Below are 27,001 nucleotides of genomic sequence, written 5' to 3'. Positions count from 1 at the left end.
TGGGGGCCCAGAACTGGATCTGACAATAAGGCCTCCATTCCCCTCGGCGTCCCTAGCCCCAGATACTACTGCAGCGCTGTCCTTCCTGCCCTGCCTTGGGACGGTGGTCCCCGGCGGTCTCCCTACCGTCTGCAGTGCGCTCCGGCTGGCGTCACTATCGGCTCCGGGATGTGCACTTCAAGTTCACGGCCCAGCTGGAGAATGAACTGGGGGCACCCCGAGTGCAGTCCTCGCTTGCACCTACTGCGCCACTGGGATCGCACTCCACACTGAAGTCCTTCGCGGGCGTCGCTTCTCTGCCTCAATTTCCCCCTCAACCAACTGCGTTTTGGCCGGTACCAGCAAGACAAGGGCAGCTGCTGCTCCCTGGGCCTCAAGCTTCCCTGCCCAGTAGGATGTGCTGTCCCCAGTCCCCCTCCTGTCTATCCGGCTTTGTCTGACCTTCTCTGGGCCTCAGTTTCTCCATTTGCCTGGTTGGAGAATCCTGGCTGTGCCACATCAGAATCAACGGCCGGCCTCTGGACCTCGGTCTCGCCATTTGCCCCGCCGACAGACACATCCCTCCAGCCCTGGGCACTGTGGGGCAGCGAATGCAGGTGGAACCTCCAGTGGACACATAACAAGCTGGGCGCGCCTATTCCTTGGGGGACTTCGGGCGGACTTACCGCGCCTAACCCCAATTTATAAATTGGTCCCTCACTGTGACGGTACTGTTCCTGTCGGGCTGAGCGGGGGGCGGGCTCTGTGGTTCCCGCGCACTCCTACCCTGGATGCTCAACCTAGGCCGGCAGTTAGAGCGGCCCGTCCAGGGACGGCGGAACCTTCGTGGCAGCGCGCGCGTTTCTGGCCGGCGCCCTTTCCCAGGGACGCAGCTGTCCTTCGCGCCCCCGCGCCCGCACCCCCCGCGCTCGCGTCCGGGGCGCCGCCGGCCCGGAGGTCCCGGAAGTCTCGCTCCTGCTGCTGCCGGCATTCGCGAGGGGAAACCCGGGCCGCCCGGGACCTCGGCCCGCTCCTCCGGACCCGAGAGGCCGCCGCACCGGGTAGGGGGCCGTCACAGAGGGAGGAGGGGGCCGCGAGGCCGGGCAGGGCGGGGGAGGGGTCGGCCCTCCTGGGTGGGGGTGGGGCTGGGAGGGGGTGAGGGGCAATGGGACCCCAGGGTGCAGCGGGGAAGGGGTTGGAAGGCCCTGCTGTGTATAGCGGGACGAGGAGCGGAGAAATAAAGATGTCAGCTGCACACAGAGGGGCGGGCCAAGGGGTCTTGGGAAAGATAGTTTGGGAAAGGGACTCCGGAGGCCCTGGTGTGTGCGACCGGGAGGGGGAGGGGAAAAGATGAAGATGGCAGTGGTTTATGTGTGAGGTACTCTTAAGTGGCGGATGGGAGATTCAGGAGCCGCAGGGTACTTAGAAAGCAGGCAGCTGAAGCTCCTGGGGACGTAGATACAAAGTGCAGACGGTGGGTGGGGGAGTGGGGTGAGGATGTGGGGACCACGAAGTGCTAAGGGTAGGAACAGGCTAGAGGAGCTGGACTGAAAAGTCGGGATTTGGGTTAGTGAGGCTCTGGGGATGTACCTAGAGAGGTAATTGAGAGGACTCGGATGTCCCTGTGTATGGGGAGGACTTACAGCGCACCTGGTGGGGATAGAGATACAGGAGGGCCTGGGAAGCAGAGAAAGGGTCGCTGCGTGGTCCTGGGGAAGGATGCAACCTGAAGTGGGGCTGGGAAGCAGAGGAAGCAAACGACCCTTCCCCAAACTTCCGAAGGGCCCGGGGCCGAGCTAAAAGCCTGAAAGATGTAAAGATGGGGAAATAGACGTGGTTGTTGATTGGCTCTTGTGAGGAAGTGGCAGGATGATGCCGTCTGGTGGGGTCTGGGGCTGGGAGGAGGATGCAGCAGGAAAGGCAGGTTGAGGCCCAGGTATGCTCAGTTGGAGGCGACCCAAAGCCTCTTGGAACCTAAGCTATCTGTCGTGGAGTCAGAGGTTCTTTTTTGTAGGGAGACAGGTTAGTGGTGCAGAGGAGCAGCATTGAGAAGGGGCACACTTTCCCCAGTAGTGGCGATGTTAACTTCTTTCCCTCCTCGCCTCTCCCAGTTGCCGCTCCAGATGCTGCTGCTGCCCCCGCGGCCACCCCACCCTCCGTCCTCCTCTCCGGAGCCCATGGACCCACCGTCCCCCAAGGCTCCCCCTTTCCCCAAGACGGAAGGGCCTTCCTCCACTCCTTCCTCAGTGGCGGGGCCCCGACCCCCACTGCTGGACAGACACCTGCTCATCGACGCCAACGGGGTCCCCTACACATACACAGTGCCGCCGCCTGAGGAGGAGCCCCGGCCCCCGCCCCCGCGAGTGTCACCCCCACCAGAGCCCAGCCCTCGAAAGGGCTACAGTTGCCCGGAGTGCGCTCGTGTCTTTGCCAGCCCTCTGCGGCTGCAGAGCCACCGCGTGTCGCACTCGGACCTCAAGCCCTTCACTTGCGGTGCCTGCGGCAAGGCCTTCAAGCGCTCCAGTCACCTGTCCCGGCACCGCGCCACGCACCGTGCCCGCGCGGGCCCGCCGCACACCTGCCCACTCTGCCCACGCCGCTTCCAGGACGCGGCGGAGCTGGCGCAGCACATGCGCCTCCACTAAGTCCAGACCTGGCCCTGGGCCTCGGCGTTCGACCCACACAGCGACACAACCACACACACTCCCCGGCCCTGCTGAGGCTACTGCCTTACCCCAGGCCTCAGTTTTCCTATCTAACCAAAGGGAGAACTGTCATTCCTTCATTCATTCCCTCCCTTTCTCCCTAGTTGTGTGATGTAGATCAAGTCGTTGACCCTCTCTGGGCCGGGGAACCAATCCCAGCTGGGTTCCAGCCCAGCTGTGCTGTGCGAGCATTTGCAAATGACTTAACCTCTGTGAGCCCCGGCTTTCTGCTCCGAAGTGGTGAAAGGTTGTCCGCATAGATTTGACAAAAGCACGGGCACAGCTCCTGTCTGTATCTTCCCCTTCCACCCATGCCCCTCACCCTTTGCTCAATAAACATTCCACACTTCACTTCGGGAGCTTTTTTTCTTCCGACTGCAGCGGGAGGTAGCGGGGTTGAGGGTGGAACCCGGGCTTAAGCACCGGGGAACCTTTCTGTTGGTGTGTGTTTCTGGCCGGAGCCGTTTCCCAGAGGACCCAAGCGCCCCTCTCCTTTTCCTCCCCTGTACCCTCTTCAGTGTCTACCCTTCACCCCTGCTCCCACAGCCTCCTCAGCAGTGTTGCTGGCTTTAGGGGCACCAGCAGAGGCCCCCTACCCGCCGCCGCCTGCCACTACGGGGTTAGCTCGGGGCCGGTCTGGAGTCGCCCGGACCTGAGAGGCTGCTGCACCAGGTACGGCGGCCGGTGGGTTGGGATCGCGGAGGGGCGGGATCCAACTAGCGGGAACCTGGGCGTGGGGCGGGTTGCTCCGCGGGCTCCGGGCGGGCGCTGCCCACAACTCGCAGAGAGGCCGGAGGCCGGGCGCGGGTGGACCTCGGGAGAGCTAGGACCTAGCAAGATCTGGGGTGGATGGGCGTGCACTGGAGAGCCTGGAGGTAGCCGGCCAGGGGTGGCCAGAGGTGTGCAGGGAGGTGGTCAGCGCGGCATGGGACGGGGCCCTGCGGTGGCAGCCCGCATGAGGCTGGGGTGTGTAGAGAGGGGTAGACAGGGTTTGTGGGTGGAGTGTGTAGGGTCAGTGGGCAGTAGAGAAGGGACAGAGAGGCTTGGAAGTATTTTGGATGGGGTAGCCAGAGTACAGGGGGCAACCAGTGGCCTGCGGAGGGCAGGGAGGTGGGAGACAGAACGCCCCAGGATGGGCCTACAGTGGGCGGTGGGGCCAAGGACAGGAGGGGTTTCTTAAGGAGGGAGACTGTAGGAGGCTTGCAGAGGGTCACAGACTAGAGGAAAGATGGAGAATGCAGTAGTGCTGGGCAGACCCACAGAGAGGGGAGAATGGAGCCGTGGGTCTAAGCTTCCCTCCTCTGTGTAACCTGCCCCTCTCTCCCACCAACCAGGCCTCAGCCACCCTCCGGATGCTGGTGCTGCTGGGCCCCTGGCCCCAGTCCCCAGCGCTGCCCTCCGCTGAGGCCATGGAGGACCCTCCCCCTCGGACAGGCCGGTCCCCCGAACCTGGACCTTCCTCCTCCACAGGATCTCCCCAGACCTCGTCCCCTCCGAGGCCCAACCACTACCTGCTCATTGACACCCAGGGCGTCCCGTACACCGTGCTGGTGGACGAGGCTCAGAGGCAGCCCGGGACCAATGGGGCTTCAGCTCAGAAAAAGTGCTACAGCTGCCCGGTGTGTTCCCGGGTCTTTGAGTACATGTCTTACCTGCAGCGACACAGTATCACCCACTCGGAGGTGAAGCCCTTTGAGTGCGACACCTGCGGGAAGGCATTCAAGCGGGCCAGCCATTTGGCACGGCACCACTCCATTCACCGGGCTGGTGGTGGGCGGCCCCATGGCTGCCCGCTGTGCCCTCGCCGATTCCGAGAGGCCGGGGAGCTGGCCCAGCACAGCCGGGTTCACTCCGGGGAACGCCCGTTTCAGTGCCCTCACTGCCCACGCAGATTTATGGAGCAGAACACGCTGCAGAAGCACACCCGGTGGAAGCATCCGTGAGCCGGGGATGCGGGGGTACCCCTGGTACCATGGATCTAGGGGAGCCTGGACTCCTGTCATCCTCAGACAGCCAGAGAGCACCCCAGGCTGAGGCTGGGTAGCTGGGTCCTGGACACAAACATAAACCCACCTGTTCTGGGCACTGAGCCCTGTGTAAGGAGGAGCACAGGGGTAATCCTCAGGCCCGTGTTTTGGAGACAAGATGGGAACAAGACCTCACATTCACAGAGTGGAGTCCTCTAGCCTCAGTGGTATCAGAATTATTCCAGGCTGAGCCCTGACCGGGAGGTGTTGGGGAGACTGCTGGGTGTGGAAATTCTCTGGCTTGGAAAGGAGGTTGGGGGCCATCAGGAGCCTGCACCATCTTCCTGAGGCCTACTTGCTGATGTTGGGGGTCAGGGGCTCCAGACCTGTCTCCCAGCTCCAGCCAGGGGCCCAGAGTAGACACCCAATAAACCCGTTTTCCACTTTGAGCGCCTGAGGCATTTTTTGGGAACAAGGCTCAGCTCACCGGCTGGCTGCCCAGCAGGGAGACTCGGTAAGTGCCTGGCGGGCCTCTGCGTGCCCGGCTAGGGAAGGGGTTAGTCCTCGCTTGGTTCCTCAGGACCTGTGTCCTCTAGGTAGTGTGTTTCTAAACTTATTTTTTAAAAACATTCTCCACTGTAAGAAACACATTTTATATGGCAACCCAGTGTATGGATGTACCAAGTGTGTGTGGAATAACAAATCACCTCTTCCATGGGCAGGTCACTCTGATATGTTAATCTATGATTTTTTTATATTGCTGATCCCAGTCTATTACATTGAATTCTCTGCCCATGAACCTGTAGTGTGAAAAACACCTATTTAGGGCTGGTGCCTCCCAGTGGGCGTTTTGACTGATGCTGCCGTTCATCTGTAACGGGAGCAGGTGGGAGTGTGGCCCCAGCTCTCAGCGTCGCAGACACCTAGGCCCTGGCACAGCAGGGTTCAAGATGTGTTTGCGGGAGCGCTGGCAAAAGTCCCAGAGCCTGAGGCTTCCCTGTCAGGCCTCCAGTGACACGAACTTGAACTCTGACTATGGCCTGGCGCTGGGCTGGGCATTGGTGTGTGTCACGTCACTGCATCCTCCCCACTTTACAGGTGAGTATACTGAGGCCGGGGAGAAGCAGCGGCCAGGACGGGGTCGAGGTCTGAACGTGGCAGAACACCCACATAGGCCCCTATTTTCAGGGAGTGGGTAACACTCCCTCGAGATCCTGGGAACCGTAGATCGTTTAAGGGGCCCCTCCTCGTACTTTAACTTTCCCGGTTACCCTCTACATGTCTCCAAATCCCCCGGCCTCTTCCGGGGCCGACTCGGTGCACACACAGCCACCCGGGGAAACCCCGGAGCCACCGGCTCTCCAGGAATTGGGAATTTCATGACGTTCCCTGCGAGGCCCGAGCCGGGCGGGGGAAGGGAGGGCTGCCAGGGGCCATCGCGCAAGTGCGGCCCCGGCCTCCGCCGCACACGACAGGCCTCACCGGAGGCCGGGGCTACGGGAGGAGGCGCGCCTACTGGAGGACCGGGAGAGCATCCCTGTCCGCCCCGAGAATCGCCGTCCCTGACGGCCTGCCCGCCGGTGGGTGGGCACCTCCCTCTGCTTCCCGCTACACTCTACAGACACTCCCCGGAACCGGGCATGGGCACCGCAGCAGTCGGTTCCCGGGCCGGATTCCGCTCGTGGGTGGGTGAGCACGGGATCCCGACTCGGGGGACCGGAGGGTGGCCGCGCCTACACCCACAGCCTGGCGCACACCCCGCTAGAAACCGTTGCCACCTTCGCTCCCCCTCCCATCCCCGGGACAAAGGGCGGGGGCGGACCCCACGCGTGACCTTCCCCTGCAGTGCGCACGCGCCTAGCCTCCCACCGTGGGGAAGGGGCTATGCTTGCTCACGCGAGTGCGGGGGAGGCTCGTGGGTTCCCATGGGTGGGAGAGGCGCTGCACTTGGGCTGGACCCCCACCCCATGCCTGGAAGTTAAGGGCAGGCTCCCCATGCACCTCTCGCACCTTTTGGCCCCGAGGTGACTCGTTCTGGCCAGGATATCTCATCTGTGGACCCCACCGGACTCCGCTTCTTCTTCCCTGGGTACTTGTGCAGCTGCCCAAGAGTTTGGGCCCCCAAGGCGTCCTCCTATCAGACCCAGAGGCCCTGGTACTCAGCACTTCCCCACCCCACCCCCCAGCCCTGAGAAGTGTGTCCCACCTCCTGAGATGTCCCTCCATCTGTGGCTGCTCTTTCTGTCCAGTGCTTCTGAGGCGCCCAGCTGCTGGGGTCCGTGGGAGGCTGCACCATGAGTGACCGAAACAGCCGGAGGAGGACACGTGAGGAAGCTGGGACCCTGCCCCACCCTTGGTCCCACTGCCACTCTGCCATGCCTGCCCCCTCCTTTCCAGGGTTGAGGGGACTTCCCTGGGCTGACCCCTCTGCCTCTTCTCTCTAGTGAAGAAGGACGACGAGGCCTTCGAGGTCTCTATTCCCTTCGAGGAGACGCCCCACCTAGATCCACAGCTCTTTTACAGTCTGAGTCCCTCTCGGGGAAACTTCGATGGTGAGCTGGGGGCGGGGGGGGGGCAGTGGGCAGGGCAGGGCAGGGAGGACATGGAAGCTTGGGTATGACTAGGGTCCTTGGCTGCCCTAGAGCCTCCGGAGGCTGCGTCCCCAACCATGGCCCTGATGAATGGTGTCAGGGCCCAGCTGCACATGGCCCTGGAGAGGAACTCATGGCTGCAGAAGCGCATCGAGGACCTGGAGGAGGAGAGGGACTTCCTGCGGTGCCAGCTGGACAAGTTCATCTCTGCTGCCCGCACAGATGCTGGTGAGGTGCCCTGTGAGCCAGTCACCTCCATGACCCCTCCTGGGTCCCAGCACCAGCCCTTCTCACGCACATACTCCTGCTCTGGGGGCCCAGTGGGGGCCAGACAGCTGTGCCTTCTGCATAGTCCTCTGGCGTCTCTGGGACCCAAAACCCAGCTTCCCTCCTGCCTCTGCTGACCAGCAGGATCCTGTGCCCCATTCCTTTCCCAGTTAGTCAGGGCGTTCCTTTGACAGGTATTTAGCTGTGCTTTGGTGAACCCCACCCACATACTCCACCCCTCGGCGCTCAGCCCCCTGGCTGGCTCCCTTCCAAGGTCCCATGTTCCTCTCTGTGAATTCCACCAAAAGGCTGGGCAAGGATGTTGGGGACCCCTGTGCTCCAGAACCCCTTCTAGATGTCCAGAGTGCACTATCCTGCAGGTCCAATGAGGTCCCCAGGAAAATCCTCCTCCACTGTGGGAACCCCAGTTACAGACTTCTCCAAGGTCCCCAGTCCAAGTGTAGGATGTGCCCCAGACCTCTTGCCACCAAACTTTGGTGTCAGATGAATGTCCTCACCCAAGCCCCACCCTTCTTCACTTTGACTCCCAAATCCCAGCTGACTGTGGTGTATTCAGCCATCTGTGCAGGGACCTCAGCATTATACAGCACTTCTGGTCCTTCACGGGGACCTGTGTGATGTCACAGCCATCCCCACTTTGTGGACAGGTCTCTTGCCTTCTCGCCCCTCATGTTCCCACAGTTCATGTGTGTCTCTCCCCCCATCTCTCTCCAGAGGACCACTGCAGGGTGAAGCCTGGGCCCCGGCGAGCTGAGGGCGATGGCCGGGGTGGGGCTGCGGGTGAGGCCTCCGACCCTGAGTCCGCTGCCTCCTCGTTCAGCGGGGTGTCTGAAGAAGGCAGCAACATGGACAGGAAGAGGCAGAAGCAGAAGGGAGGCGCTGGCAGAAGGCGTTTTGGGAAGCCCAAGGCCCGGGAGAGGCAGCGGGGTGAGGGGAAGGCTCGAGGAGAGGGGTCTGGGTGGGTACCTGCTGTGTCACCTCTCCTCCCCACCTGTAACTGATTGGACCTACCAGTGGCTCCCAGCCTCCATGTGTGGTCTCCATTTAGTCTTCACACTTTGGTCCACCCTCCCTACGCTGCCCTAGCCTCAGTAACAGAGGGCGGTGGCTCAGGCCTGCTGGGAACCCATCCCTCTGAGCTGCTGTAGGGTTCCTTTTTCCTGCTGATTTTTTCCTCTGGCCTTCCTCCGATTTTCCCCCTCCTCCAAGATCTTGCTTTCTCCCGTCCGCGCTCTTCTCACCTGCTTTTCCTTCTTTTCCTTCTTTTCCCCATTTTGTTGGCCGTTCCTGTACCGGGCTCCTCACTTAACACCTTTCCCTTCTCCATTCCTTTGCTCAGTGGGCCCTTGACCCCATATGTCCCTTGTCCCACTTATCTCCCATTTCTCTCTGCCTTCTGCTTCATGTCTGTCTCTCTATTCTCCCCTTCTTGGCCCTGCAGTGAAGGACGCTGACGGTGTCCTCTGCCGCTACAAGAAGATCCTGGGCACCTTCCAAAAGCTGAAGAGCATGTCGCGGGCCTTCGAGCACCACCGCGTGGACCGCAACACGGTGGCGCTGACCACGCCCATCGCGGAGCTGCTCATCGTGGCCCCAGAGAAGCTGGCGGAGGTGGGCGAGTTCGACCCCTCCAAGGAGCGTCTGCTTGAGTACTCCCGCCGCTGCTTCCTGGCCCTGGACGAGGAGACCCTCAAGAAGGTGCAAGCCCTCAAGAAGAGCAAGTTGCTGCTTCCCATCACCTACCGCTTCAAGCGGTGATCCCGCTCCACCTGGCCCCGGCCACGCCCTCCAGCCCTTGCTCCACTTCCCTCCCATCCCCTGCCTGGCACAGAGAGCGTGTGCATTAGTGGGGTGCCCCTCGCCAGGGCCTGGCAGCGGGCAGCGTGCTTCTGTGTGTGCCTCTCTCCTCCCCCTCCTGCAGACGCCCACTCCCGCCCCAGGTCCCTTGTATATACAATAGATCTGCTCTCCTTTCACCCCACTTTCCCAGCATCCTTCCCATTCCCACAGTTGGGAAGGTCTCACTTAACCCAGTTCCCAGGGACCTGGTAAACACTGGCACCCCTCCTGCTCTCGCTGGGCCCTTCCTCCTAGGAAAAAGGCGGGACTCTGAGGGGCGGGGACACTGTACATACCGGCCTCTGCCCCCAGCCCCGAGGACCCGCATTCTGGACCTTCCCCAACTCCTCGTGAGATAGAGAATTATTCAAAGAATTTAAATTAAAAAAGATGATAAAATTTGGAATAAACTAGGCTTCGGCCTCTTCCTGGGAAGGGGGTGGCCGTTGCCACAGCGACGGTGGCGGGACCTTGAAGGGCTCCAGGGAGCGGGCGGTTCAGGCGGGGAACGGGGAGGTTGGGGAGACAGGGTGTAATTAGCCCCTGGAGGCAGCGGAGGGAGGCAGAGAAGCAGCTGTATCTCGGGAGCTCGCAGGGGCAGAGCTCTGGAAGAGGCGTGAACACTACCCGCTGGGCCATTTGGACAAGAGACGCAGCGGCAGCAGGGTGGATTCGGTGACCTACAGAGTGGGCGGCCACTGGGGAAACAGGCAGTAACGGGGAGGCTTCCGCCAGCCCGCCAGGAGGCGGTAATGCGAAATTCTAGGTCTCCTGGAAACGACCTGTACCTTGCCTGCTGCGCTTGCGCGGCGGGAGGAAAAGAGCGCTAATGCGGTTGCTACGGCAACCAGGAGACGGCGGCTTTGCTTAACCATCGGGAAATTCAGAACTTTGGCTGGAGGAAAGGAAAAAGGTCTCGCGCTAACGCACGCGCACTGGGGTCTCTAGAACCCGTCCCCTTCCCGGAGCAGTGAGAAACCTCGACACAAGACCGACCTCTACGCAGGCGCAAAAAGCTGTCTCGCGTCCCAACGCTTCCACCCTGCGCAGGCGCACATAGCTGCGCTGCCAACCTCCGCAGCGGCCGCGCGCACCCTTCATCCCGCTGGCTGCTTTTGTCTCGCGCAACCTTTTTAGGTCTTCCACGAGATCGGTCCTTTTCCTACACTCTCCCCACCAGGAGAGCCAGGTGGGAACCGGGACCCCCGCCCCTCCCTGTATCCCTTCCTTTGACCCACCTCGTCTCTGTCCTCCCTCCCTTTTCGGTTCCCGACGCCGGAAGGAGCCGAAGCCCCGACGGAAAAAGCCGAAGCCTTCTCCGTGACCGAGGCCTTCCCGAAGCGGTGGCGGAAGGGGCCGAAGTTGCGAGAGGGGAGGAGAGAGCGAGTGGAATCTCCGGAAATAACCGAAGCTTGGAATCGAGCTTAATCTTTGGCTGATTTCGAGGGCGAGCTCCAGAAACCTTCGGGAAGTGCTTGAATCCCGGGACGGTTAGGCTTGTCGGAAGTAGCGGATTTTTCGGACAGGGCCGGCGGAGTAGAGTGGGGAACACCGGAGGAGCGGCCCAAGAGGGACCATTTGAATCGTCGGAAGAAGCCGAACCTTTGGCGGGGTTGCCGCTGGACGCAGTGGAAGGCGAGGATCTACGGGAACACCCGAACGTTGAAAAGCTCGTTTTCGAAAAGTTACGACAACCTGGGAACCTGGCAAAATCCTCCCTTCGGGTGTTTTCGGAATAAGCCAAAGCCGCCGCGCCCAACTCCATACTCTACTGTCCGGAAATAGCTGACGCGCTTCGGGACCAGGCTCTGGGGAAGGGGCACCTCGCGGGAGGGCGGGCGGGGAGAGGGGCGGAACCGGGGCGGGGCGGGCGGCCCGTGCTCTATTAGACAGGGGGCGGCGGCGCGCCGGAGGCGGCCGGAAGTAGCCGAAGCAAGCGGCGGAAGTAGCCGAAGCGGCCGGAGCGGGCGGGCGGCAAGGCGAGGTGAGAGCTGCACAGGGCCCTACGCGGCCGCTTCAGCATGTCGGACTTCGACGAGTTCGAGCGGCAGCTCAACGAGAACAAACAAGGTGAGGACGCCGGGGGCTCGGGGCGGCGAGCAGGGCGGCTCCTGGCTTTCCTCCGTGGCCCCCCGCCATTTTCCCCCTCGCTTCCCCTCTCGGGGCCGCGCGGCCGCCCTCCCCCACCGTCTCGCGGCGCGCGCCTCGCTCACGTGACTGCCCGGCGTGCCTCCGCGCGCGAGAGGGGAGGGGGCGGCGGGCGCGGACCGGCACGCATGCGCGCCGCGCTTCGTTCTGTTCACCCACCAGTTGGTCCCTGGCGGAGGTGGCGCTACAGTAAAGGCCCGGGAGCGCCTGCCGCGTGTCACCTCGCGCATTCTTATTTTTACTAATCAAAGGAGAATATATACATATCTTTATGTATAGGCATATATCCGATCCGGCCATTCCCCCCTTTTTTCCCGCTGCCTTGGTACTTCCGTTTCCGGCTGTGTCGGCCGCCCGGGTCTCCACGCCCCCTTTGTTCCAAAATGGCGGTTGCGAGCCCCCCCACTTCACGTGGGCAAGGCTGTGGCGTGGCCCGACTATCCCCGCGCGGTCGCCACGTGCATCGTGTCCTGCGGCTTCGCCGCGTGTGACGTGGGATCATTCATGAAAGCGGGGCGCGCTGTGCGTTCTTCGCATGAACCTAGCTCTAGGCCTACGTTATGCATACTAGAGGTGGTGGCGGCAGCGGCGGTGATGGCAGTGGGTAGTCTTCGCCCCCCAGCTGCCCCCTGCTAGAGACAAACCTCACGTCTTCTCCGGTCCCAAAGTTGGGGCTCCTTGGCTCGTAAATCACCTCAGCGTAGAGATGGGGAGACTGAGGTCCTGAAAGACTAGGGGCTCTGGTCCAGCCAGGTACCGCAGAGAAGGGTGGGCAGTGAGGGCTTTCCGCGGGGGCTATGCGGGTGCCCATCAATTTAGAGTCCAAGAATTTTGGAAGTGGGGGAACCTATAGACGTTTAAAAAGTTCTTTTTTCTCGCTTTTTCGGTTTGGATGTGGAGAAATTTGGAAGTAGGGAAGGTGGGGAACTTGAGGCCTCCATTGACCCTGTGTTTGAAGGGGTGAGTGAGGAGCGCCCGAGTTCTCCTTTGAACACAGCTCGGAGTTGAGGATGGGGTGGCTGCGTGAGGAGACAGTGCGTGGGGAAGGCCTGTTGCTCAGTGCCCAAGGCTGTCTTTTTGCGCATGAAATAGAGATACCTGAGTTCAGACAGGTGCTCTGTTGCTTAGCTGTGCTACTTCAATATCTTCATGCCTGTTTGCTTTCATGCGGGGAATTGGCCATTCTTGTCGGCGAGGGAGGGGAGGATTCTGGAATTAATAAGGTTGGTACTAACGACAGTTATATTAGACTGAATGCCTGCCCGTACTAGGCACTGTGCCAATAAGCTCGTTGCACAACTTTTCTAAGTGGACCCTTCCAACTGACCCTTGGGGCTGAGATGATTTTCTTCTCTTTGTAGAGGAGGAAACAGGCTCAGAAAGTTTAAAATTTTTCCCAGGCCTGATCAGAAGCAGAGCTGAGATTAGAATGGGGTAATGTAGGCAAAGTGTGTGGCTTGTGGGTTGGCACACATTAAGTACCCAGTAAGTGGTATTTTTTTATTGTGAAATTGCCCTCATCCTAATGTCATGCTGAAGGGAATAGAGGTAGGTCTTTAGCTCACTCACTCAGAGATGGTGTTACAGTCTGGGAAGGTGCTTTATGAACATCCTTCTGCCAAGTCCTCAAACCCTACACTGTGGGCGGGGCTGGGAGTGGCCCTCATTTGGAGGAGAGAATACCGAGTTTTTAAGGTTTAGTTTTTCATGCTGGTTTCATGTGGTTGGTAAGCAGGAGAGGTGACACCACCCGGCTCTGGCTGGCTGCAAGGCCCGCTCCACCTTGCTGACCACCTGCAGAGCTGGGTGAGCCCTTCCTGGAGGCTCTTGTCCACGTACTGCCTTGATTTGCGGCCTTCAATTCCCCCACGTCCCCTGGAGTTGGTGCTCTTCCCACAGTGTGCCTGGCCACAACATTTTGAACACCCAAAGCTCTCTCTGTGCCCAGGATGGGTGTGGCAGGGGGCGCGCGGAGAGGACTCTCCAATAGGGGAAGCCGCCCACGTGTTGCGCTGCCTGTCAGACAGCCTGTGGGTCTTTGTCTCCGAGCCAGCCTCTTCCCGACTTCACCCCTGCCTGGTCTGCCTGTGTCTCCAGAGAACTGAGTTCCTGGTGTGCGTCCCAGACACCCAGCGGGCGCCGCCACTTCCTCTGTGTGTTTGAGAGCCTCAGTGGCAGGAAAGACCCGAGGAGTGCTCACACTCCTGCAGGCTTACCTGGCCGACCCTCTGACACTCCCCTGGCCGTTTCCTGTCTCTTTTATTCTCTTGCCTTCAAGGGCATAATCCTCTTGCCGGTAGAGGCTCCACCCAGACGCTGGAGTGGGGGGTGTGGGCCGCTGTTTAACTGAGCTTGCGGACACCACAGGGTTCACGTTCAGGAGTTGTCACTTCATGCTTTTTAGGCCTTTGGGCCAGACATGTGAGTGCCCCGAGCCTCAGTTTCTCTGTTATTTGGGCTCCCAGCAGGGTTTCCCCGAAGCAGTAGTAAGGATTAAGTGCACGTGAGATACATACATAGCACAGATTCTGGATTTAGGAGGCATCCTGCTGTTTGCTGCTGTGTCTTTTCCCTGTCTCAGGGGCACATTTTTCTGAGTTTTGGTGACTCTGGGGTTCAGGTGTGTTTATAGTTACCGTGATTATGCCAGAAAAAATAAAGACAGAACAATGTGGATGAGGCTAATGTCCACTTTGAGGTCCTCTCCTTACTGCCTCTTCTGCTCTCCTGCCCCCAGGAGCATGGTGAAGCTCACCCATACACCGACAGGGGCCTGATGGGTAGTTGAGGAATCGGGGCCTTGGAGCCCAGGAACTCAGCTGGAGCGCTGTGCTCGCGCTCCCCGTGCTCCCAGCTCAGCCTGCACCTTCTCCAAGGCAGTGAGGCCTGGGAGGGAGCGGCTTCTGTGGCTTTGCTGGAGCTTTGTGCCACCTCCAGGGCCTTCAGAGAAAGTGGCCCAGCCCCTCGAGCGCTGTGGACTTGGCTTTGAGGCAGGATGGGGTGGTCTGGGATTCAGGTCTGCGTGGGGCAGAAGGAGGGGCCTCGGGGAGGGCGTCCTGGTTGGGGCCTCACCCTGGGCCCGACGGTGGGGCTGTGGGTGCATCTGGTGATTGAGGACGTCTTTCCTGAGGGGCCGCAGGTCCCTTCAGGAAAACATCATTGGGTCTCTTGGTTCCCCAGCCTCTAGCCCTGCCCCTCTCAGGGACGACCCTGGGGTCAGGCCCCTCAGCCCTGGAGGGGGACCAGGAGCCAGCCTCCTCTGTCTTCTCTGGCTCCCCAGCTCCTCCTGAGCAGCCTCAGGTATCTTACACCCCGGGGGCATCTCCAGGCCCTCTCCCCTCAGGTAACCAGCTCCCGTCCCCATGGTCCCCCAGGGTCCCTGGACTGGCTTGTGGACCCAGGCAGCCTGCTATCTCCCCTCCTCCATCGGATCCTGTCCCCTTGGGGGTGGCCTTCCTGGGGCTGGGGCATGGCCCCCAGTGTGTGGGTGGGATGGGCCGTCCTACCTCAGCTCATCCTCCCTCACCTTGCCCAGAGCGAGACAAGGAGAACCGTCACCGGAAGCGCAGCCACAGCCGCTCTCGCAGCCGGGACCGCAAGCGCCGGAGCCGGAGCCGGGACAGGCGCAACCGGGACCAGCGGAGTGCCTCGAGAGACAGGCGGCGAAGAAGGTACCAGCCTGGGGACCCCCCGCTGGGTGATGGGGTGGGCCGGCCTCTGGTTCCTCTCTGTCGGGGTGGGATCTGTGGTGTGTGTGTCTGGAATTCAGTTTTTCCTGTTTGGGGGTTTCTTATAGTTCCTGGGGGGGTTGTAGGGGCAGCAGGGTCTTAATCTCAGAGGCAAGGGTGGAGACAAGTTCTCTTATTTCTCTGTGAGGGGCCGCCCCCCTGTCTTCCCTGACTCAAGGGCCCATCTCTCGTCCGCTCTCTTTTTGACCTCCTGGCGGGCAGTCGGGGGCGGGGGGGCTGTGCTCTGCCTCCTGGGAGGGGGAGATCTCAGGTCCAACACCTCACGGGCCACCTTCTGGGTTGGGACCTTGTTTGTTGGCTTTCTCATGCCTCTTCCCATCCCAGGTGCACTTGTGTTCTCTCTGCTCCCTTAGGTGAGGGGGAGCGGGGTAGGTGAAGTCCAGTCTTCTGTCCTCATTTTCTATTTCCTGGCGTGGGGGTTTGGGGGGCATGGCAGGGCTGAGGGGGCCTGCTTGTGCTTGTTCACCTCGGCCCGGCTCCGTGCCCTGGGGGGGTGTGATGTATGGGGGAGACAAGGGTCCCCAGTCACCCCTCCCTATACCTTTCCCTCCGCCCCCAGCAAACCTTTGACCAGAGGCGCTAAAGAGGAGCACGGTGGATTGATGTGAGCTTCTCTTCCTGCCCCTTCCACCCCGGTGTTCGCCCCTTCCCCTCCCACCCTGTGCACCTGCCCGGTCCTGTCCAGCCCTGGCCTGAGCCACCTGCCTGGAAATCAGCCCGTCCTGGGCGCAGCCCAACCCAGACCCTCTCCCTACCAGAGAGAGTGGAGCTACTGGGGGGGACCAGGGGAGCCTGGGGGGTGGGCAGGCCTGCCAAGGGCTGCACTGAGGTGGCCCTGCCCGCTCTCCCCTCCGCCCCCAGCCGCTCCCCCCGCCATGAGAAGAAGAAGAAGGTCCGCAAGTACTGGGACGTGCCGCCGCCTGGCTTTGAGCACATCACCCCCATGCAGTACAAGGCCATGCAAGGTGGGCCCTGCGGCTCGAGGGCTGGGTGCGCAGGAGATGGACCCCCGTTCTCTGGGAGGGGGGTAAGGTCTGTGCCCTGGGAGTTCTGGCTTCCGCCCTTCGGCAGCCCCGTGGTGGAGCGGGGACAAGGCCTCCGGAGGGCCACCGTCAGCAGCAGGTCCGTCAGTCCTCCCCAGGACGGGGGCTGGGGGGCAGGCGGTTGAGGAGCAGAGGTCCAGGGGTGTCCTGACACCTGCTGACCCTTTCTGCGTTTCTTGAAGCTGCGGGTCAGATTCCAGCCACCGCCCTCCTTCCCACCATGACCCCGGATGGTCTGGCTGTGACCCCCACGCCGGTGCCCGTGGTCGGGAGTCAGATGACTAGACAGGCCCGGCGCCTCTACGTGGGCAACATCCCTTTTGGCATCACTGAGGTACTGCCCTCCCCCTTGCCCTGCCCCTCCCCTCCCCCTGTTCCTCCCCTTCCCTTTGTTCCCTCCCCCACCTGCACGGGTCAGACTCTGCTCCTGCAAGACCCCCCGGCCCCCTCCCAGACGGACGATGGAGTTGAGCCAGCCAGGGGCCGGGCTGGGGGTGGCCCTCCCTCCCTCCTCTATCCTCTCCCATCTCCCCTCCCCAACCTCCTCCAAACCCAGGGATCAAGCACACACACCACTTACCTACGAAGCACGAGTGCACGCATCCGAATCCATGTGGAGAGAGACAGAGAGGGAGACTCGACATACACACACACAGACGCACGCCCCGCGGCCTCTGACATGCCTCTGCTCTCTGCCGCCTGTCCCCATCCTCTCCCGCAGCCTCCCGTCGCTGCTCTGTTGTTATTGATGGCCCCGACCTGCCCCTTCCCCACGCTCCTCTCCCCCCTCCCCACCCCTTCCCGTGCCACCCCTGAGAATCCCGAGATCAAAGAGTTGTTTCCATTTCTCTTTAAAGTGAAATATTGTGGGGCTGAGATCCCTCGTAGCAACAAAAAGTTTGCTACCGTCGGCGAAGGCAAGTAAGGTCCATTCTGACTTTCTCAACCTGCACTTTGCTACATTTGATGAACCAGCCCCCGACTCCAGGGCCAGATCCCTCCACATCACTCTTCTCTCCTCCCCTCCCCTGCCCTCTCCCTCCCCCCTCCATCCCTCCGCTCCTTTCTGTCCACTCTCTCCCCACTCCGTCCCTCTGTCCTGCGTGCTGCTGCTTTCCCGCCCTCCCGCGGTCCTCCTGGGCCCGCCGGCTGCTGCCTTTCCTCACGTGGCCTGTCTCCGGGCGCTCTCTGTCCCCTGCTCTTCCTCCTGTCCCCTTGCCCGTCCTCTCCTGCATCTCTCCTGGAACTGTCTTCTCTCCCTGGGTCCCTGGGGCTTGCCCCACAATCCTGGCCTGTGGCCGTCTTTGCTGCCCCCTCCCCATTCTCTCACTTTCCTTCTGCTTTTTCTGCTATTGATCTCCACCCCCACCCTATTCCACTACTCCCTCCCCCACCTCCTCCCTCCCTGACCCTCCCCCTCGCCCCCAAACCCTCCGTGTCTCCCTCTCTCACCCTTCCCCTCCTCTCTCCACCCCTCCCCGCCCTCCCCGTCTCCTGTTCCCTCTGCAGGAGGCCATGATGGACTTCTTCAACGCCCAGATGCGCCTCGGGGGGCTGACGCAGGCCCCTGGCAACCCCGTCCTGGCTGTGCAGATTAATCAGGACAAGAACTTTGCCTTCTTGGAGGTGCGCGGGCACTTGGTGGGTCGGGCGGTGTGTGGCTCTGGCTTTAGCAGCCTGGCAGCAGCCTCATTGCTATGGGGCCCTTCTGCCATCCCAGAGTCCCCTGGGGCTGGACTGGCCGTGTACCTGTGCCCCTCACCGCCCGTCCTCTTCCTTTTAGTTCCGCTCAGTGGATGAGACCACCCAGGCCATGGCCTTCGATGGCATCATCTTCCAGGGCCAGTCGCTGAAGATCCGCAGGCCCCACGACTACCAGCCCCTGCCTGGCATGTCAGAGAACCCGTCGGTCTACGTGCCTGGTGAGTGGGGTCCTGTCCCGCCTGGGGGGGGGGTGGCAGTGTGAGTGCTGTGGACTTGTCTCCTGCTCTGGTTCCCCAAAGCTTGCTTCACAAGAGGTGGCATCTGGGGCCATGGAGGGCGAACAGCCTGTAAGTGGCAGAGCCAGGACCAGAGCACAGGTGTTGTGGGAAGTCGGGGGCCAGGGGACCTTGTGAGTGTGTGTGCAGGTCAGCAGTCTGCCTTTGGGTGCAGGGGCTCGCTGCCCACGTGCATGGTTCCACGGCCCTGGCTTCTAAGAGAAGAGCAGGACTTACCACGAGGTCCGCTGGCTCCAGGACAGGAGTGGAGGCTCAGACCCGCCTCCCTGTGAGGGTGCGGGTGGGTCAAGTGGCGAGGCAGGAGGGCGTGCTATGGTGGGAGGGCCTCTGTGCCCCGCCTCCGTGCAGACCCTGTGCTTTAGAGAGGGTTCTGGTGACCAAGTTCCTTCGTATCCTGTCCCTGGTTCTGGGTGTCATGGAGGTCAGAGTTCTCTCTGCATGGGCTTTGGCTGTGTGACGGAAAAAACCGGGTGCCTTGTTATAAACAAGATCAGGCCAGTTTGAGCTGGTTCCTCGCTTTCAGGTGAAGCTCCTGGGGTGGGCCCTGGGGCCCAGTACCCAGCGTTCCCTCCTTTTTGTCTCTGTGGCCTCAGGTGTGCTGACCCTGTTGTCCCCCAGGGTGTCCTGTCACCCACCCCTGGCTGGTAAAGAGCAGCAGGCCGGGGGTCAGCACCCTTTTGCTTGCCAGGTAGTAAATGTGGGCTCTATTGGCCACATGGCCTCTGTGGAAACGGCCCTGCGGCTGCCGTGAGGAAGCAGCCGCCAGCGCCACCTCAGTGAGCAGCCCTGGCTGTGTCCTGTCTGTTTGACATTCATGCACATGGACATTTGGGTTTCTGTGTGGTGTTTACATGTCATAAGGGACCTTTCGGAGACGTTTACGTGTTGTGAGGGACCTTCAGCGAGAGTGCAGGCTGTGTGGAGCCAGGCAGTGGGCTGGACTCGAGCCCGTGGGAGGCCCTGTGCAGGGAGCCAGGGTGGGAGGAGAGTACGAGCGTGCTCCAGGTGTGGGGCAGCCTGGCCCCGAGGCTGCGGGAAGCATTGGGGATGAAGGGGTCCAGAGAGGGCGGCGATCAGGACCGGGCCTGGCACCAGCTCGTCTCTGGTGCTGACCCCACAGCAATGTGGGCAAATCTGTACCCCTCTTGGCTTTGTGAGAAACCAGGTGTCGTGCACTCTGACCTTCTCTGAGTGTGCAGCCCCAGGAGTTGCTACGTGCCGCATGTTTGTGGTGCCAGCTCCTTAGGTCAAAGGTCAAACTGCTGCAAGGATCCTTTCTGCTCTTCTCAGAAAGTCTAGTCTTCACTCGTTTTCAATTACTACGGAGTCCCCCTCCCCCTAGGCTGCCCTGTCAGGCAGGCACTGCCATAGGTGTGCTTGGGGTCCTTTGTGTTTGTTTTCTTTTTAAGGTTTTATTTATTTATTTTTAGAGGGAAGGGAAGGGAGGGAGAGAATCATCAGTGTGTGGTTGACTCTCACGTGGCCCCCACTTGGGGACCTGACCTGCAACCCAGGCATGTGCCCTGACTGGGAATCGAATCTGTGATGCTTTGGTTCACAGCCTGTGCTCAATCCACTAAGCCACACCAGCCAGGGCGCTTGGGGTCCTTTGTTGATTTTTGTGGCAAGGGTTGGTGAGTGAGAACCTTGTGCCAGATTGGACCCCACCTGCTTTTAAATCTTTTTTCAATATTTTATTTATTTTTATTTTATTTTTCTAAATTTAATTTTTTTCTATAATTTCTTTTTTTTCTTCTCTCCCTTCTTTCTGCCTTTATTTCTTTTATCACTGTTTGGTTGCCTCTCACACGCCCCCTACTGGGGACCTGGCCTGCAACTCAGGCATGTACACTGACTGGGATATGAACTGGTGACCCTTTGGTTCACAGGCCGGCACCCAATCCACTGAGCCACACCAGCCAGGGTTATTTTATTTTATTTTTAAAAGACTTTATTTATTTTTAGAGAGAGGGGGAGGGGGGAGAGAGAAACATCAACGTGTCGTTGCCTCTCTCATGCCCACCTCCACTGGGGACCTGGCCCACAACCCAGGCATGTGCCCTGACTGGGAATCAAGCCAGCAGCCTTTTGGTTCACAGACCGGCGCTCAGTCCACTGAGCCACACTAGCCAAGGCTAAAATTTTTTTTTTTTTTTAATCCTCATCTGAGGACATGCTGGGAGAGAGGGAGAGAAACATCAGTGTGAGAGAGAAATGTTGATTGGTTGCCTTGCATGTGGGGGATCATAATGTTCTCGACCAGGGATGGAACCTGCAACCCGGGAGTTGAACCTATGGCCTTTTGGTTCACGGGATGACACACCAGCTGATTGAGCCACACTAGCCAGAGCAAGACCTCTGCCTGATTCTTGACTGTTTACTGACACCCAGCTGGGCCCACTCGTCGCCCATGGTGTATGTTGCCCTGCTGCAGTGGCCAAGCTGAGTAGTGGCAGGGCCCTGGGTCCACAAACTGGAAACACTTAACACCTGGCTCTCACGGTGGGTGTGCCAGGGTCCCATGTCACAGGGGGAAAGCAAGGCTTGGGCACTACTGACTTGCTCTAGGGCAAGGCCCCGTGGGTTCCCTGCACCAGTGTCCCTGCCCGTGCCCTTTGTCTTGTGGGGACGGAAACATTGTGGTGCAGGACGGCTGGCGTAGTTTGTCTTCCCTTAGTCCCAAGCCCTTGCTGAGAAGAGGCTGTCACCGAGCTTGAGCAGTGCAGTTGATGCTCATCGTTGATCCTCTCTGTCTGGGCAGCTTGGGCATTCACGCCACGGTCCCTTCCATTCTGGGGACTGCTGGGGGGCAGCGGGAATCAGGGTTCCATCTGCAGGTCAAGCATCTTCTGTAATGATCCAAGCACTTATTTTTTTTTCACCATAGAAAGTCAGTCAATTTTCTCACTAAAGGGAGAAAGTGTTCCATTAAACTTAGCACTTCTTCTTTTTTTCAACATTGTGCCAATTTATGTGTTTTTTTTTTTAAGATTTATTTATTTTTAGAGAGGGAAGGGAGGGAGATAGAGAGACAGAGACAGAGAAACCTCAATGTGCAGTTGCTGGGGGTTATGGCCTGCAACCCAGGCATGTACCTGGCTGGGAATCGAACCTGGGACACTTTGGTTCCCAGCCCATGCTCAATTCACTGAGCTACGCCAGCCAGGTGCCAACTTAGCAGTTCTCGATTGGAACGAATTCAGGAACCTGGCAGTTGGCTTCTTTAACCTGGGCAAAGGGTATGGACCTGAACCTAGAAGCACCTGGAAGTCCTTGGGGTGGTGATGCCGTGACGGGTCCCCACTGAGGCTGGCTCCCCTGTCCAGTGCTGCTGTGGGTCCGAGTGGGGAGGGAAAGCCAGATGGAGACCGGGGGCAGGGAAAGCCAGAGCTGGGTGTGGGCACCGGGAGCCACGGTGACCTTCGAGCTGGCGAACGTAGCTCAGCAGTTGGTACATTCACCCGCCTGCTGCCAGGCTCTCCCTGAGGTTCAGGGCTGAGTCTGACGCTGCCTCCAGGAGGCTCCTGCCTGCGGGCTCCAGCCAGTCTGCCCCTCGACAGGGTTTTCTGTGCCGGGGGGTCCACCGGTGCACAGAGGTTACACTGCGGGCACAGATGACAAAGTTGCTTGGTTGCCGGGGCCCAGGCCGGTCTTTGGGTGGGGGCGGTGGTTGGCAGCAGACGTGTGGAGCAGGGAGCCAGCCCCCAGCCAGCACAGTTGGGGCCTGTTCCTCGTGTTGGTGTCGGAGACTCCAGGGCCCAGAGTCCACGAAGGGCGTGTGGTGGCTGCAGTACCATTTGCTCCCAGGGCCGGTCCCCTGGGCCTGCCTTCAGGCCCTGTATGAAGGACACACTTTGTGCAAACCGTCTCACCCACGAGTCCTCTGTGGTTGGCGCCAGTATGCTCTCCACGGGGCGTGGTGAACCTTCTTGTGGGGCCGTACCCATGACCTGAACCCAGGGAGCCTGTCTCGGGCGCCCTCAGCCTCCGGGCTTCCCTGAGGTGCGTGGCACAGCGGGTCCCAGTCTGGGCCTTGCAGCTGGGTTTCACCTGGCCCTGTTTCTCACCTGCCGGAGTGACCTCACCTCTACCCTTGTCTGCTGTCGGGAAGGTGATGGTCCCCTGGAGAGCCCCTAGTTTGCTGTGGGGTCTGATGAGTGGGTCCTGGAGACTCCGTCCTGCTTGTATGACCTTAGGCTAGCACTGCCTCTGGGTGCCTCCGTGTAGCCCCGTGACTGCAGGTAGGGCTTTGGAGGGCATTGAGTGTAGACTGAGTGTGACCCAGGGGCCTGCCCTGTGGGGACTGTCCAGTCCAAGGCCCTTGCTCCCAGGGTGCTTCTGCTCTTCCCCTCGGACCACTGGGCCTCGTGGTTGGTGGGGCTCGGTTGTGGTGCTCACAGTGGCAGGGTTGGCACCAGCCCTTCTGCAGGGCGATGTGCGTGTGCCAGGGGACTGGGTGGGAGGGGCGCACCCTCCCAGGGGTGCGGTGACCTTGTGTCCGGGCAAGGTCCCACCCGAGGCTCATCTCCCCAGGATCAGCAGGAGGTAGGGTGGCTGGTTGGTGCGGGACTACGGAAGAGGGCAAGGGTAGGAGCAGCAGGTCAGGCGGGGTGGGTGGTGGGTCTGTCCAGAGTGTGGGGGCTGCTTGTGCTTCACAGGAGCAGAGTGGCACGCTGGCAGAGAAGCCTGTGGGACGTGGGGCCAGCCGCCTGCTGGTGCTCGTCTTTGAGCCCGGAGTTCTGTGCACAGGGCAGGATTGGGGCAGGTGCATGGTGGTCACCACACCCACTCAGCCAACGTGACCTTGCTGTGTCAGTCCTTATTGCGCGCCAGGGACGCTGCTGAGTGAGCCAGCCACCTCAGGGACATGGCAGACCCCTCCAGTGTCACACTTGTTTGAGGCCAGAGAGCGACGGGAGGCTGTGTGGCAGCATGGGGTGGAGCCCTGAGAGCAGGCTGTGGGGTCACCAGCCTGGAGGTCCCATTAAGCAGTGGGTGACCAGGAAGGGGCTGAAGGACAAGGAAGGGGTTGTGTGTCCTTGAAGCCCCTCCCCAGCAGGGTGAGGTTGCACAGCTGCAGGCAGCGGGTTGGGGTGTGGGTGCGGATCCTGTGGCCCTGGGCAGGGCTGTGCTTCGCAGGTGTCTGCCACCGTGAGGCCCAGGCAACTTTGGAGGCTGGGCAGATGGGGGAGACGTGGTGTTTCCTCTGTCAGTCGTCACCGGACCGGGAGGAACGCGGGCCTCTCCCTGCACACTCCCCCAGGGTTCGGTGACAACCTCTTGGTGGGCATCCAAGTCCGTCCCTTTCTTCTCCCTTCAGGAGTCGTGTCCACTGTGGTCCCAGACTCTGCTCACAAGCTTTTCATTGGGGGCTTGCCCAACTACCTGAATGATGACCAGGTAGGCCCCTTGCCACCCCACCCTGCACCCACCACCTCACCCCTGCCTTTGACTGAGTAAACCTTGATAGCATGGTGGCTGGCCCTGCAGGTAAAAGAGCTGCTGACATCATTTGGGCCTCTCAAGGCCTTCAACCTGGTCAAGGACAGTGCCACCGGGCTCTCCAAGGGCTACGCCTTCTGTGAGTACGTGGACATCAACGTCACGGATCAGGTGAGCCCCGGGCCCCTGCTGAATCTACCCTTGCCCTTGCCCCCTGCTCTGTTCTTGCTGAGGCCCCCCCTTCTTGGGATGGGCGGGAGGAGGCTGGCCTGCCTCAGGGGCCCTGCCTGGGGCTTTCCAAGCTCTTGGCCCTTTGCCGTCCCTTCTTCCCACCAATGCCTGGCTCTGTGGTATTGGGGGGAGGTGGTGGGCTCCTGGCCCCTGACCCTGCACCTCTTCCGTGCACCCCCACCCCTCGTCCTCCAAACACAGGCCATTGCGGGGCTGAATGGGATGCAGCTGGGGGACAAGAAACTGCTGGTGCAGAGGGCGAGTGTGGGAGCCAAGAATGCCACGCTGGTGAGCCCCCCGGCACGTCATCTTCCATTGGCTAGGGGGGCTTGGGGGTGGGAGAGGGTGGGGTGGGGCAGGCCCTCCTCAGCTCCGTCTGCAGAGGCGGGGCGTCCAGGGCAGGGCGCGGTGCTCCTGGGACGGCATCCAGGGAGGGCGGCCCTGTGACGGCCCTGCCGCTTGCCCTACAGAGCACCATAAACCAGACCCCTGTGACCCTGCAAGTGCCGGGCCTGATGAGCTCCCAGGTGCAGATGGGCGGCCACCCGACGGAGGTCCTGTGTCTCATGAACATGGTGCTGCCCGAGGAGCTGCTGGACGACGAGGAGTACGAGGAGATTGTGGAGGATGTGCGGGACGAGTGCAGCAAGTACGGGCTAGTGAAGTCCATCGAGATCCCCCGGCCCGTGGACGGCGTCGAGGTGCCTGGCTGTGGAAAGGTGTGTATGCGGGTGTCTCCCCATCGCCCTCCCCCACCTCTCTTATACACATCACACCCACTACTACAGCCCCCCCCCCAGGGACCCAGGCCTGTGGTGAGGCCACAGGCCCAGACTTTGGTTCAGGAATTGGCTGTTCTATGACCTTGTGTCCAAGTGGTTTGGCCTTGTCTTTGGAGTGGGGAAGTTCTAAAAATAGTTAAAACCACAAACCCACTTAACCTTTCCAGTGCCAGGTGCCCTGCTAAACATCCCCGCTAAAGCTCACCTGTGTCACCCCTGAACTGTCCAAGCAGCTTCTTAGGCCTCTTCTCAGAGGACATGGGCCACGTGGTCAGGTTTCAGGTTCTTGGCAGCCTAACTTCCAAGCCACTGAGTCACGCTGCATCTGGCACTGTGCCCCGCAAGGCAGGGTGCTCCGTGACTTGGTTCATCCTTCCACGCAGCATGCTGGTAGCCTGTATGGGGAAGGGAGCGGGCCCTGGGCACTGTTTTCAGATGGGAGGGTCAAGGTCAAGGGGTGGCAGTAAGCACCCAGCAGGCAGTGGAGTCCTGGGTTTGGGGCAGTGAGGAGATGAGTGGTTTTGTTCAGTGTTTGGTTTTTAAACCTGATTTCCATTCTTTTCAAACAACACAGAAGTAGAGAGGACTGTCAGTGGTATAGAGTGGTATGTTAGTGAGGCATGGTACACCACACAAGCAGTACTCGAGAGCTTAGCTTCACACTGCCAATACTTGTCACTGGTAAATTCTGTATTCAGCTTCCCATCCCAACCCCCTCTTATGCTGAAATAATTTAAAGCAGGTGTGTTTCACCTGAGATACTTCGGTGTATTTGTCTGCAGTAGTATCTGAGCTACTGCTGTTTTGGGTCTGGTAGCTCTTGTTTTGGGGTCTGTGCTGTACATAGATGGTTAGCCCCGTCCCCAGCCCCACTCAGTGTAAACGCCCACAGCAGTACACTCCCCTTTGTGACAGCCCAAACTGTCTGTAGACATTGTCATGTGTAACCTGGGGGTGCACTTGACTTGGTTGAGAACTGCTTGAAACATAACTTTTAAAAAATTTTATTTTAACAAAACTACCATGCCACTAACAAAATTATCCTTAGTACTTACCCAGTCTGAATTTCGGTTTCCTTTATTGTCTCAAAAATGACTTCTACAGTTGGTTGGTCTAAGGGCCCAAACCAGGAATCGTGCAGCTTGGTTTTAAACTAGCTTACAGACTTACTGGTTCTACATCAGCCCTGCCACACTTTCTTGCAGGCCGTTGTAGTTGTTGAAGCAATAGGGGCATTCTGGGGTTGCCACGTATGTGCCCCCTCCCCAGGAGAGCTGCTTTTCTGCTCTCCTGTTCTTTGGTCCTGGGGCTCTGGAGGACATTGGGTAGACGTCCGCAGACCTGCAGTGACCGCACCTCCCTCCCCCTCACTCCTGGGGTTCAGGGGGTGGGTGCATGCTGGTTGGCAGCTGTGAGTGAGCAGATGGCTCCTCTGGGGGCAGAGGGGCCGCTCTGCCTTAACAGCCGCCTCTCGTCTCGTCCCGCCCCACAGATCTTCGTGGAGTTCACCTCTGTGTTTGACTGCCAGAAAGCCATGCAAGGCCTGACAGGTCGCAAGTTCGCCAACAGAGTGGTTGTCACAAAGTACTGTGACCCCGACTCTTACCACCGCCGGGACTTCTGGTAGAGGCGGCGGGGGCAGGCGGGGGCTGGGCTGGGGTCTTCTCCCCCTCCCACCCCCCTCTATTCCCCCTCCGAAGACGATGGGCAGAGGAGTGACAGCCGAATGACAGCCGGCAGCAACTGGAATGGCAGCAATTAAGGGGGGGGGTTGGGCGGGAAGGGGATTGGGGAAGTGTGCACACGGCCCACACAAACACACCCGCAGACACAGAGGGAAGGGGTTGGGGTGGGAGGGGTGCACAGCAGGGTGGGGTGGGACCCCACAGCCCCTCTCCCAAAACAGCCTCTCCTCCCTGATACCCATTTCTCTTCCCTACCGTAGAAACATAGCGTGTTTATATTTTATGGCCAAACTATTTTGAATTTTGTTGTCCGGCCCTTTGCCCTGCCCTCTCCGTTTCCAGGACCGCAGCTCCCGCCCTTTGACCTCTAGCCCTTGGTTTCTTAACGTAGTTGGTTCTCCTCTCTAGTCGCCCCCCGGACCCCATGGCCCCTGCCCCTTTCCTCCTCTGTGGCGGTTTCATATTTGCTAAGACGAATTTGCTCATTAAACATTTTGTTGTATTATACTTGATGGAGCTGCTTCTGTCTGGTGTGTGAGAAGCCCGACTGGT

At 60.2% G+C, this 27,001-nt stretch overlaps 4 protein-coding genes across 16 annotated transcripts; all 4 read left to right on the top strand.

Moving 5' to 3' along the window:
- The first annotated feature begins 799 nt into the window (after window positions 1–799).
- On the top strand, window positions 800–3,035 carry ZNF580 (zinc finger protein 580). The gene is made up of 2 exons (XM_045830343.1): window positions 800–1,040; window positions 2,091–3,035. The coding sequence occupies exon 2, from the start codon at window positions 2,103–2,105 to the stop codon at window positions 2,622–2,624; it is 522 nt and encodes a 173-aa protein (XP_045686299.1). The 5' UTR covers window positions 800–1,040; window positions 2,091–2,102; the 3' UTR covers window positions 2,625–3,035.
- Window positions 3,036–3,150: 115 nt separating this feature from the next.
- On the top strand, window positions 3,151–5,097 carry ZNF581 (zinc finger protein 581). 3 transcript variants are annotated; one of them, XM_045830341.1, is made up of 2 exons: window positions 3,151–3,356; window positions 4,019–5,097. In XM_045830341.1, the coding sequence occupies exon 2, from the start codon at window positions 4,037–4,039 to the stop codon at window positions 4,625–4,627; it is 591 nt and encodes a 196-aa protein (XP_045686297.1). In that variant the 5' UTR covers window positions 3,151–3,356; window positions 4,019–4,036; the 3' UTR covers window positions 4,628–5,097. The 3 variants fall into 3 exon arrangements, with proteins under 3 accessions (XP_045686297.1, XP_045686295.1, XP_045686298.1); XM_045830339.1 differs by lacking the exon at window positions 3,151–3,356 and adding an exon at window positions 3,427–3,559; XM_045830342.1 differs by lacking the exon at window positions 3,151–3,356 and adding an exon at window positions 3,427–3,583.
- A 979-nt stretch (window positions 5,098–6,076) lies between these two features.
- Window positions 6,077–9,767, top strand: CCDC106 (coiled-coil domain containing 106). Of its 8 annotated transcripts, none has more exons than XM_045830309.1 (7): window positions 6,077–6,336; window positions 6,753–6,806; window positions 6,901–6,976; window positions 7,096–7,203; window positions 7,294–7,470; window positions 8,245–8,457; window positions 8,972–9,767. In XM_045830309.1, exons 3-7 carry the CDS (start codon window positions 6,946–6,948, stop codon window positions 9,286–9,288), a joined length of 846 nt encoding a protein of 281 aa, XP_045686265.1. In that variant the 5' UTR covers window positions 6,077–6,336; window positions 6,753–6,806; window positions 6,901–6,945; the 3' UTR covers window positions 9,289–9,767. The 8 variants fall into 8 exon arrangements, with proteins under 8 accessions (XP_045686265.1, XP_045686264.1, XP_045686263.1 ...); XM_045830308.1 differs by having other exon boundaries at window positions 6,676–6,806; XM_045830307.1 differs by having other exon boundaries at window positions 6,077–6,340; window positions 6,676–6,806.
- A 1,458-nt stretch (window positions 9,768–11,225) lies between these two features.
- U2AF2 (U2 small nuclear RNA auxiliary factor 2) lies at window positions 11,226–26,956 on the top strand. 4 transcript variants are annotated; one of them, XM_045830367.1, is made up of 12 exons: window positions 11,226–11,439; window positions 15,053–15,188; window positions 15,826–15,870; window positions 16,128–16,231; window positions 16,492–16,643; window positions 17,819–17,935; window positions 18,093–18,231; window positions 23,606–23,709; window positions 23,800–23,922; window positions 24,184–24,282; window positions 24,453–24,701; window positions 26,257–26,956. In XM_045830367.1, the coding sequence occupies exons 1-12, from the start codon at window positions 11,391–11,393 to the stop codon at window positions 26,389–26,391; spliced, it is 1,452 nt and encodes a 483-aa protein (XP_045686323.1). In that variant the 5' UTR covers window positions 11,226–11,390; the 3' UTR covers window positions 26,392–26,956. The 4 variants fall into 4 exon arrangements, with proteins under 4 accessions (XP_045686323.1, XP_045686325.1, XP_045686324.1 ...); XM_045830369.1 differs by having other exon boundaries at window positions 11,227–11,439; window positions 23,630–23,709; XM_045830368.1 differs by having other exon boundaries at window positions 11,227–11,439; window positions 24,184–24,270.
- Window positions 26,957–27,001: the final 45 nt, after the last annotated feature.

This window comes from Phyllostomus hastatus, unplaced genomic scaffold (assembly GCF_019186645.2).
Source record: "Phyllostomus hastatus isolate PE091 unplaced genomic scaffold, TTU_PhHast_1.1 phas_contig_151, whole genome shotgun sequence".
In the NCBI taxonomy this organism is placed as follows: domain Eukaryota; kingdom Metazoa; phylum Chordata; class Mammalia; order Chiroptera; family Phyllostomidae; genus Phyllostomus; species Phyllostomus hastatus.
This window is presented reverse-complemented; position numbering and strand designations above follow the sequence as displayed.